The following is a 12,407-nucleotide window of genomic DNA, read 5'->3' as shown; positions in this document are numbered from 1 at the left end:
GCTTCCACTCCCCTCCCTCCCCCCCCCATAAAAAAAAGAGTATATGGTTTAATAGGGTTATTATATTATCAAAGAGGCCTTAGTGTAGTTGGTTGCACGTTGCACAAATTTTTTTCTTCTCTATCAATACATTTGTAAAGTGCATCAGACGGTGTATTTCAGTCGTACACCTTTAAAAATACTGTATAGATATATAGGTGGTGCATCGCATTTGAGAGGATGAAAATCCTGGTTGCGCCATGGAGGTAGGCCTGTAAACGTATCCGGATATTCTCTAATTGAATACGGATACCTCTAAATGGATTTGGATGTGGATCGAATTCGAATTTTTGACCATCCGTTCACAACTTTGCCTTATGTAACTCGGACCTTCTTCCCCCTAGCGGATACAATTCATCCTCAATCCATATCTCTTAGATCATGATTTTCTTTTCCTCATATTCTAGAACCTGTTGAATCTTAAAAAATCCTCAAGATCATTATTTACTTAATTTTTTATTATTAAATATTTGATTTTTTTTTTCAGACGAATTTTTATCACAGTATTTGGATTTCTTTCTAGATATCTCTAAATGAATACGAATGTCCCTAAACAGATACTAATGCGGATCGAATTCGAATTTTCCTACTATCCATTTACAACCTTACTTGGAGGTAGCTTATAGGGTCTAGGGTCAAGGGTCTCCATTCGATTTCAAGATCCCCACCCCCACTTTGCCAAACAAAGAGGCTTACTTGTGGGAGTATGATGACCCTAGGATGTTAGGTTTTCCTAAACCGTGTAAATAATACAGAAATTGTTTTTTTTTTTAAAAAAAACTTCATCATCTATATGGTGGAGTCTATTTGACCTCAAATTGAATATATTTGTAGCTTCGATTTACTTCCCCTAAAATTTGGGTCCCCACTAGCTCAGGGGAAAAAATGGAGGATCGTGGCTAACCTCACCATTTGGTAGCTAATGTCCAATAATAAAGTGTTAATTATTCAAAAACTATTATAAATAATATAATTCATTTTCACCAACTTTGATTGTAACAGATTTTCCTATATATATCAAGATTAAAAAAAAATAAAAAATATGGAAATGGGATCTAAAATCAATTAGTAATCAGCCGGAATTGGCCATATTTCGTCATAACCATACATACGTATTTAAAAGAGTGTGAACATTTTTTACATAAAGCACATTAATAATGTCTTTTTATACACAAAAAAATGTAAAAATTACATGATACTTGTTCTACTAGCAAGATATCGTAAAAAATACGAGATTTTAACCAAAAAATAAATAAATAAAACACAACCCAAATTCGAATTTAAACATGAAAATTACATCAACTTTGATATTTGGAGAAACCATTTAAGGAAAATTAAGATTTGCGAAAACCATTTGTTAAAACAAATTTCCAAACCATTGGATGTCAAGAACTCAAGATAAAGTAAAAATGATGCTCACCTCCAAATTTTGGGAAAAACAGAGAAAAAAAATTAAAATGAAAGAGACATTGGAGGTTTAAAGATAAAAATCGGAAAAAGGAAAATTCAGAACATGATTTTAGGTTTGGGATCTCACAAGTTATACAGGTGGTATTGGTATCGGCTGATTCAGATTCAATAACTCCACCAATCTGGGGGACACTGTTTTGGTACGAACTATAGATTGGATACATGTATCATACTAAGTAGATATTAATACGAATCAATTGATACTAATACTGATATCAATATTGGGATTAAAATCTTCTCCAATTCCTTAAAAGTGCAGTATAGTATAATTCGGGGCTGAGAGCTCGACACGTGAAGGATGCTAAATCCAACAGTACCGAATTTAATTGACCCAATTTTCTTTCTTCTCAAGCTCAACACTATTAGATTTGTCGAGCTGTCAATCCCCAACTGTACTACATATTTATGGAATTGAAGAGGACTTTTTACCCCAATACCAATTCCGATACCTCAAACCAAACTCTTTCTTGAAAGGCAGGCACATGGGGAGTTATGGAGGGTAATCAGGGGAAAGATGAAGAAAGATAACCACTTACCTAAGACGTCACCAGCCTCAGAGGGTGGGTGCAAGTGGACATTTTGTATCATGTTCATGACTTTAGTTGCTGAGAGTAGAGTGAACACAATTTGGTTCTCCTCCAACCGTGGGGGGAGCTGGAGGGTTCAATTCAACAAAAACACCCCAAAAACAGGGGGAGGGTTATGGCCATTTCATTGGGTCCCAGAGCCAGATCTGTATAGTGGAGACTCTGACCCTGAGTGAGTTTGTGATTCTGTTTGACCATTTAAAGAGGAAACGAAAGAAAGAATGAGGGTTTGGTAGAATCTTTTGATTTTTCCCGGAATCTTTGGTCTGACGACAGAACCGAGCCCACCACCACTGTCTCTCTTCTCATCCCCTCCCGTATGTGTCTGCGGGTGTGGTCCTTCTCCTCCCTGCTTCTGTTTCTCTTTGCATGTGGGCTGTGGGTATTGGGTATGTGGGCCTGTGGCTTTGTCCTTGTGTGGGTAAGAGACAAGAAGCCATTCCGGTGTTGTCAGCTACGTGTGTGGGTGCAAATGCAACATTGAACACACAAATTAAACTTTAAGGTTGTGTTTGGTACGTATTTTTTGAAATAGATTTTACTTTTACAAAAGGTTAGAGTAGATTCAGGTTACACACTGGGTTTTGGATCTATAATCTATTCCGAGAATTGATAGTTACTAAACACACTCTAGGTAGGCACCGAACGCATGAGTCGTGACTCTCGATTCATATGTGACTCACCTGACTTAATAGTCACGATTCAAAATCAGGGAGTTAGGGTTTAAAAACACAAAATTGGAGTCCAATTGATCGTTCAAAAACAGTTTTTAATGCCCTTTAGTATTTTTCAATACACGAATCAAAGAAAGAGCCAGATTGGCCAGAATAGAGATCAAATCGATTCAATCATAATTCTTAAATCCCGACTTGGAATCCACAATCTAGGGATAATCGTAATCCCTTTGAGATGCAAAACTCAATGTTGAAATACATGTTCTAAAGGATCAGGATGAGTTGCGAACATGATTTCAAACATTGGTATCGAATTGGCCAATATTGATACTTGGTCAATATTATATTAGTGTAATGGTTTGTGCTAAGAGTAAAATAATCAAAACAATGAAGTTTATTTAAAATCGACCCATCCGATCTGTATTGTTACCAGCTGAGATCGATATCAATATTTAAAACCGTGGCCACAACACATGGTCAATCTTTTGGCTTAACCATTCTTTCAAAAATCAGAATCGATAATGATTTCATAGAAAAGGAGAAAGAGAGGCAGAAACTGAAAGACATTAATGTATGGTACGCAGCCTGGCAGCCTCTGTAGTCTGTATTTGACATGGGGCAACTGTATCCAGCTAGACACCCTTCGAACCTTAAGACCCTGCGGGTCGGTTCTGTCGGGTCATCATCACAGCCGTCCGTTGAACCATTTGGAGAGTAGAATTCCGTTTCACAACCACAATCCTACTTTCTTGATTGAAAATCGGATTAGAAGGATTGTGACTTGTGGGGTCCACTCACACTTTCCAATCCAACGGTAGACACAAGGGGTTAGCCGGCTCTTATCCTCTGGCCTTTTCATATTTTCAGCTATTGGGAAGATAAAACAAAACTTTACTGTACACGTGGCTCTCTAATGCACCGCATATACACGCAATGATTGGGTTTCGGTGAGCCCACGTCAGAAAAGAGCAATCGCCTCCTTCACGATGGCTGCTAGCCTCTAAATCTTACGTGGCAGAGAATTCAGATAGAGAGTCAAGATCCCAATCCGACGGTACCTCAATTTCAACCGTTGGATGTACCTATGATAAGATCCAATCAAAAAGGACGAGTGAGAGTCGTGCGAACCCTTTCAGAAAAGACTATAAATATAGAAGGAGAGGCCTCAACCTGCAACTGATTTCACAGAGTGACAGAATAGATTGAAGGAAGATGAGTGGTAGAGAGGAAGGGAGGTCGAATAGGTCTTCCATCTTTTTTATCTTATATTTTTTGTAACCCTATTTTTTTTTTTGTCAGAATCATTTTTACCCGACAAAAATTAGACCTTTTTCTTTTTCTGATTTGACGAGAAGAGCGTTTGCTTGGGCTTGATTTAGCTTGGATTCAAGGGACTTACTCTGGTCGGATCCTCATGTCCGATTCCATGTTTTTTTTGAAGAAAAAGGCAATTACTAGGGTTTCTGATTCTTGGGCTTGAACGTTTTTGAGGTTATTTGGGGGAAAAAGAGGCCATATAAAATTTCCCTTCCTTTTTTGCAGTTTATTCAGGAATTTTGACGAGATCCTGTAGTTGGTCCAGCATGCAGAAGCAGAGGATTTAGGTCGATTGAGTTCGTTTCTGTTTTGCGGTTTTGCATCAATGAATTCCTGTGATTCTTTCTGCTAGTTCTAGCCTTTTAGTTGGGGGTTGAGTTCCTTTTACTTTAGTTCTGTTTAATGAGAAAAATTTTCATATTCTTCTTTCATTCTCCCATTCTGAAGAAAGGAAACTCGTAACGCTTCTTCCTGACTAGATTTTTGACTGCTTATGTTGGATTTGAGACTTAACCGTTGTCTTTGTTCTTTTCTTGATCATATCTCATCTTTTTTGTTGGCTGATTAAATCATTCATTCCTGGTTTCTGAAATTGGCAGAAACTCCACTAGTGTCCTCTTTTGCTGGTCTCAATTCTTTACACCAAAGTGTCGGCCACACTGAAATTATTCTCATCTCCCACCCAGAAACCCTCAAAAGTAACCCTTTGGTTTTGGATTCTCACATCAAGAGCACTATCATTCAGTTTCCTCATATCTTTTAACCAAAATTTTCTTTTGTTTGCTTCTGTTGTCTACCCATCGATCCGATATTCTTCCAGGGAAGAATGGCTCTGGCTTTCCCTCGATTATCTTGGTGGTTGTGGAGTGGAAAAGATCGCGAAACTAACGTCTCCTCTTGCGCTTCTTTAAATTCTTCATCTGATTTGGGATTGGGTGTGCGAGAGTCCGATAATGTGAAATTTCCTTCAGTGAAGGGGGGTAAGATGCACTCCACGCCGAGAAGGATTAAGCGGAAATGGCACAGCAGAGAAGAGCGAAGAATCGACAGGGAATATGATGTGGTGCTGGTTCCATCCGATGGTGGGTGTTTATCGGGATCTGAATCTGACGACTCCGACTGGTCGATTGGGTGGTTGGAGCCCCATGCCCCTGATTTCCTTAGTGACGATGAGACGGAGAACAGTTTCGCCGTGCTGGTTCCATGCTATGGCCGTGGCCGGAGGGAGCTGGTGGAGGTCAACAGCCCTAAGACTCAGTTTTTGGGTGCCATCGGGAACCTCCCCAATACTGCAAGCCATTTTTTAGGTAAATTCTTTGTTTCTTAACATTTATTTTCTACTTCTCGTTCCAAATTCATATATTTCCCCATCTTGTTGGTGTGATTTTCAATTTGATGCACTGTTACTACTGTAAATTATAGTACTTACTGCCACACTTCACTCTTGGAAGTTTCAAGCATATTAAGCATGGTCGGAGTCAAATCAAAATGATAATGGTTGTGACTCTCCAGTCTTTTTTCAGAGATTGAACTCAAGAGTAATATTGATTGCTCAGATGGAAGTTATCATCTTAGCTTGATGTGATAGAGTTAGGTAGTATTTCATTATTTAATGAAAGTATGTAGTGTTAAATAATCATTGAATTAAATGCCATTTTTGACAAATGTGCTATCATAACAGCCATTAATATTTTGTGAAGCATTAGTGCTATATTTAATTTGAATATTAAAAGAACTGGCCACTCTAGGAACTGTTGATATGTCCATTAAAAACGTTTAGAAGTTAGAACTGTTATGGCTGTTCTATTCATTGTCTTAAATTTCCTCTTAAGCTTGGGTTAGTTTTTTGCTAATTTTATTTTTCTTGGATATTTACTGATTATCAAAACTCCATTTAGCTCTCAAAGAATTCAGGATAGGGGATGCAATCTTTGTCAAAATGCAAATATTTTTGTTGGATGTTAGTTTCATACATACCCTTTTTAAGTTTCAGACATTGATAGGTTGTTTTTCTATTCATACTTCAGCTTGGGCTAGTTTTAGGAATATTACAGTTCGTTTATTTTATTATTAATGGCCCAGTTATATTTAGTAGCTAATCAGTAGCTATATGGTGGTCTATTCCACCTGAGCAATTTACAGTTTATTGGTATTTGACTGGTTACTTGTTGGCATCTTACCCATCTTACTGGTAGATCTTCAGTTATAGTTTTAATTTGTTTTTGTGAAAAGGAGACTGATTTTTTTGGGGGGCTTTGCTTACTTATTCTCTGCATTTAATTCTGATGTGCAGAAAGCAAGAAGTATATAGAAGAGTGGCTTTCTTCTCTTCAGAACAACTGAGAATCACTATTTGTTGGTTGTTGGCCTTAGAACAGTGCTTCTTCTGTGTTAACTACGAGGGAATAATGGCACAACCAACAAAAAATCCTTTTAGGAAACTTATGAACCAATCCAATCATTAAGTGGAAGCAGCAAAAGTTGGACTACTACGAGGCCTGGTTTGTTCCTTTTTTGTTTTAAAATTCTGGTTGCATGTTACCCTTTTTCTACTTCCAGGAGTAGGGACTAATTCAATGAAGAACAAGGAAAATAATATTTTTTTGAGGGGGGCGGGGTTGGTTCTGGTGTTTGAATCCTTATATATATTCTTTCAATGTAAATAGCCGCTGTGCTGTACATATATGGGAAAGCATTTTTATGCTCAAGTTATCACTTCTTGTAAATAATACCTTTTATTTTGTCCATAACATCAAAGGACCAGACTGATATAGTTACTTCTTTGTTCTCTGATGTTTTATATGGCTTCTTCTTTCTTTTGGTTGGTATTGATTATCCCCCTGCTGTACTTGTATGAGGGACATGTATATTAATGTACAATACCAGAGAGACTTGACATTTATCTCTCTCATTTCTCAACTTCCTGGCCTTCTGTTCAACAAAAAGAATGGATTCAAAACTACCCAGTAAGAGGTCCCCTAGATAAGGAGAGAGTTGAGTGTTAGTTGAGGTTTTAAAACTGGGAATTAGCAATGGATTGGTCTGGAGTCGGATTTGTCTAATTTGAATCATAGTTGTGAAGGTGTCTTGCTTATGCATCCAGCCAGCTTTTTTTAGAAGAGCAACTTGGTGCCTTGTTGATGGTGCTTAAATTTTTACCCTCCTTGATCACCTTTGTTGCCTAGAAGCATTGACAACTATTATTTGAATCAATTGGAATTGGCTAAGGAAAATGGAATTGGAGAGGATGGATATATTCAGAATTTAGATGTCAGGAGTTTTTCGCGGCAGGAAACTTATAGATTTGAAACAATTGGAATTCATAACTTTCTGTGTTTTGGGTAATCAAAAGATAGGGTCCTGCTGGTTAATTCTAGTATGTTTATAATGTCTTTGTTGGAACAAACATTTCTATTTTTGTTGGTGCTGGGCTCTGTTGGAATGGATGAGCGAATTCTTATCGCTGTACCTGATCTTGATTCCTACCTTTTCAGAGCAGGTGATCCAATAGAAGTTTTTAGGGTTCAGGCAAAAACTGGCCAATTTAGACTGAGTCCAGCGGATCTGATAAGAAATGGCTCATTCCAAAAAGCAAAACTTATCCATAAGTCACACAGATTTACATGGCCGTACCCACTACAATCGACTTGGTATCAAAACTCAAAAGGGGCATCTTTAAAATTAGCTTTTTAAAAACTTCCACAAAAATAAGTCTTCTTCCCTTCTCTTCTCCACTCAACTCGTGAGTCATATCTTTTACTCATTATTAGTGAAGAAGGGAAAAGTAGTTTCCTTCTCATTTCTTTCTATCCCCCACCCCAAGTTTCAAAGCCCGATATAAAGATTTAAAGACGTACCCTCATCCCCAGGGTACTAAACTAATTAGTAGTTACCTCCATTTATTATGTTCAGACTCCGTCATAAAGAGAAACAATATTGAGTCGCTGGTTACAGTATTTTGGAACCCAAACGGGTGAATTTTCTGCCGAGCTGCCCAGCAGAATCGTGCTGCACAGACACGGCAAAGGATCCATATTGGAATTTTCTTTGTATTTTTAAGGAAGCGTTTGGTTGCGTAAATCTTTTGGATGTGGTCTGATTGTGGATGGTCATCCATTTGAGTTACCATTAGTTGAATCGTAATTCTAGAAAATAAACTGTTTGGTTATCATGATTCTGTGACGTGATTCTTCTTGAAAAACTATTTGGTTACCCCGAGTCTGTTAGTTGGATTCACCCTGAATCTATTTGAAAAACTGTTTGGTTACCCTGAGTCTATCAGTTGGATTCACCCTGAATCTACCTGAATAACTGTTTGGTTACCCTAATTCTATCAATTACTAAACATTACATTTAAAAGTATAAGACACATTAACCAAAAAAATACGATTACCATATTAATGTTCTAATATAATTAATTAAATCCAATTACCACTCAAACTTATATAACCTAAAATTATTAATATGCCATTGCTATGTGTGAGTGTGAGCTTAGGTGTAGGGGCAGCAAGAGGGGCAGCAAGGGGTAGGGTTGAGTGTGTGCTCAGGAGTAGGGGCAACAAGGGGTGAGGGTGACGGTGTCAGTGTTGTGTTCAGGTGTAGAGGTAGCAAGGGGTGGGGGTGAGTGAGTGCTCAGGTATGACTGCATAGAGGGTATGACTCAGTATGACTCAATAGCTTTCTTTTAAGTAAAACAAAAGTTCAGATTCCCCCAAGTCTCACCCTATTCTGATTGATAAATTAGTTCACTTCAAGATAATAAATTAAATAAGAAGCTACTGCTACATGAGAGTCTTGATGGAGTCGAACCATCATCTCCTGGGAACAAACCCAGGTACTCTTCCTTTTGAGCTAAAGACTCACCTACCTATATAAACCATGTCATAAAAACATATAAAAGCTTAACAAGAACGAAAAAAACATTTGAAGCCAACCCACATATCCAACATCAATTTTAGAATTAAAATCTAAGATCATATTTTTTTTCTCTTTCTTTATCCAACATCAATTTCAGAATTAATATCTGAGATCCTATATTTTTTACCAACCATATTTCTTCTCTCTTCACTATGATGGTTTCTTCCTCTCCCTAGTCCCTACAAAATCCGTTTTTCTCCTTCTATTCTCTCTATTTCCCATTAATTGTGACCATTACCCACATGCTGATCCCAACCAGCATCCCAACCAGCATCACAATGCAGCCAATATACATAAGATCATGAGACAACGCTGATCATCAAATTAGTTTTGTAATTTACTCTAAGGCTAGATTTGAATCTCAAGATGTTTGTTAAATTATGATAACATTGGCCATAGTTGTCAATTTAGATTCCAACCATATTGATAACTCACGCACTTCGTTAGAGTTTAAAATCCACTAATTTAGGTGGATGTGAATTTCATTCAGCTTTTGGTTTCACAAGAGACATTAGCATCCAAGTAGTCTCTTGCAGAGGGGATAAAATAAATTCTGTTTTATAGCCTGCAGAGAGATGGATAATGACACAGACCCACTGCAGTTCTCTGAATTTTTACTGTTTGGAGAATACCTACACCCAACTACACATACCCGTATCTCTCTCTCTCTCTATGAACATAGGATAGCTAATCCATTCTCTCATTTGTTTTTTAAGGTTTTGATCAGCTTAAGTAAGATGAAGTCCAATACATAATCATCACTAATATATTGGTTCAAGATCAGCTTGTAACCTTGTGGTCCTTTAGGAGAGTCTGACTTCTCTCTTCTGCTCTACCTCTTACTGAATTGTGGAGAGCAGAAGTATATCAAGGAGGCAAATTTTGTCATGGTTTTTCAGAAATACTGTTCTAAAATTTAAATTAGCTAACAAAAATCATTCAAATCAATCACCAATGTTTCCAAAACCCAACAATTACTTGCAGTTGAAAAACTGGTACAAATTAGACAATCTCACTCTCCCCCAACTCGCTCTCCTTCATTGATTAATTAACAGCAAATTGTTACAGGTCTAGAATGAAGTCTTTAGAAGCTGCCCTCTGAAGCCCATCCTTTCTTCTCTAACTCCAAGCGCAAGGCCTGTTATGAAGCAATTGGAAGTTCTGAATTAGATGACCAATTATGACAGGAAGATCTTCATGCATTAATACATTCTTCCTCATTACTTTATTACTCTTGGGTAACACTTCTTCTCTCACTCTGCCACATGGAGTTTTACAAGAAGCAACTGCCTACCTTTCCATGTTACAAATATAGTTCGAAAATCTATGTACTCACAAGCATAACTCCAAACGTATCATCGACACAAATAGGAACAGAGCTAGAATGTGGGTATATGGATTTTTTCGAACTAAATACCTTAAATTGAGGATAGCTGCGATTTCGCAGCTCCTATCTCCCTTCAAACTTTCAATTATTTGTAGTTCACAGATTCAGCACAAACATCACTTTCGTGGAAGATAATAACAAGAGAGATACAAGGCTTCGATGCCGAGAAGGAAAGTAATGGAAAGAAAAGAAGCTAAGATACAATACCGTCGACCCATTTGGTTGTTCGATTTCCTCTGCTCCGGCTGAAGCTGTTGCGGGTGCTCCTGCTGAGAAGCGGCAATGCGAGAAATAGGAGAGCGACCATTGTAACCATTACCATACCTACGAAAGCAGTTGCCGTGTCTTGTGAGAGGTGATGCCATAGAAGCCATGTTTGAAGCTCAGCTGCTCGGGTACTGAAGGAAAGCTTCTAAACTCTACTAAAAAGAAAGGAAAACAAAAAAAAAAGGCTTCTAAAAGGGAATACAACTAAAGCGCCACAAATTAGAAAAACAAAATTCAACTAACGTCGCTTCCTTAAAAACCTTAAAAAACAAAAGCCCTAAATCGTAGAGAGGGGGAGAGAGACAAGATAACAAAAGCGATAGAGGGACAGAGAAGAAGCCATACCTTGTTCAACGATTTTCAGGTTTCAAAGGAGCCACGGCGGCTGAAGGATCGAGTGTTTTTCCCTGAATTCTCTTCTCCCGATTTCGAATTAGGGCAGCCCTGAAATCCAAAAATTGAAATCTGGAAGAAAACCCCACCATCTTAATGCAGAGAGAGGGACAGAGATCAAATTGAGAGGGAGATAGAGAGACATAGACGACGCAAGCACCTCCTTCAACGATTTGCAGGTCTTCTTCGGCGTCGAGTGTTCTTCGCATTTTTGGAAAATGACTCGAGTGTTCTTGCGTTTTTTCGAATTAGGAAAGCCCATATGGCTGTTCAAAATTGGACCACACTATTTATATTTAAGCTTTGAATCATCATACATATCTGTGTTTACCTATAGAGGTGAACTCAGATATGGATTGTGTTTAGTTATAAAATCAGAATTATGTAATTTTAGTAATCCAATGGAATTAGGCAACCAAACAGTTTAATTTTTTTAGAATTGCGATCCAAGTGAATAACGTTCTGTTGATTTACGCAACCAAACACACCCTAATTGATTTGCCAGAGTCGTAATTCACATTTGCGCACTTGGGGTCAAACAAATTAACAAAAGCTCACCCAAAAGCTCACCCTAGGAGGTCTTAGGTTCTCATCTTCCCTCCTTATCGGGCCTGGGCCTCCATAAAACAATTCTCTCTCTTAATTCAAAAAAAAAAAAAAGAAAGCCTATCGGGTTTTAGTTTTTTAAACTATTTTACCCTTGAAATGTACCGTTCCACCAATCCCATATTGGTCACAAAACGGAATACCAACACCAACTGATGCACTAAGGGAGAAAACCAATGAAGCTTGGAGGTAGAATGGGAATGAATTTCTGAAGGCCTGAATGCCTGATGTATGGAAGTGATTCGTGATGTTAGATTTTCATTGCTTTTATGAGCATCATGATCGATCAGATCAGATACTTTCTGTTGAAATAGAATAAGGGTCCGGTTTTGGTACATGGTTGTGTACATCATAACACATTGCAAGCATTTCCGTCCTCCGTTTAGTAAGAGGGGCAGTAATGGTATTACACATCCTCCCTTTGTTCCCCCATCCAATGGTTGCAACCACAGCAGTGTACAATCTTCAACATCGAAGGGTCAGGTTTTTTGTATATAACTGACCCTGACCTTCTATGGCGTGCTGCCCGGAGCGACCTGTCCGGCGCAGACTGTGTCACGTGAAATGACCGCCTTACCCCCACTAGGGCAAGGCACTGGGCAGGGGGTAAAGCGGTCATTTTGCACGACACAGTCTACACCGGACAGGCCGCTCTGGGCAGTGCGCCGTAGACGATCTCGATTGGTATATAACCATCTCGCTTCTAGCATTTCGAACCTTTGTCCAATAAGAGGGGGCAGAAATGGTATT

At 38.3% G+C, this 12,407-nt stretch overlaps 1 protein-coding gene across 1 annotated transcript; it reads left to right on the top strand.

Annotated features, from left to right (window-relative positions):
* The first annotated feature begins 4,505 nt into the window (after positions 1–4,505).
* On the top strand, positions 4,506–6,871 carry LOC122660009. The gene is made up of 2 exons (XM_043855181.1): positions 4,506–5,394; positions 6,381–6,871. Exons 1-2 carry the CDS (start codon positions 4,914–4,916, stop codon positions 6,428–6,430), a joined length of 531 nt encoding a protein of 176 aa, XP_043711116.1. The 5' UTR covers positions 4,506–4,913; the 3' UTR covers positions 6,431–6,871.
* Positions 6,872–12,407: the final 5,536 nt, after the last annotated feature.

The sequence above is a fragment of the Telopea speciosissima genome, chromosome 4, assembly GCF_018873765.1.
Source record: "Telopea speciosissima isolate NSW1024214 ecotype Mountain lineage chromosome 4, Tspe_v1, whole genome shotgun sequence".
Lineage (NCBI taxonomy): Eukaryota > Viridiplantae > Streptophyta > Magnoliopsida > Proteales > Proteaceae > Telopea > Telopea speciosissima.
The sequence above is the reverse complement of the archived record's forward strand: the minus strand, read 5'-3'. Positions and strand labels throughout refer to the sequence as shown.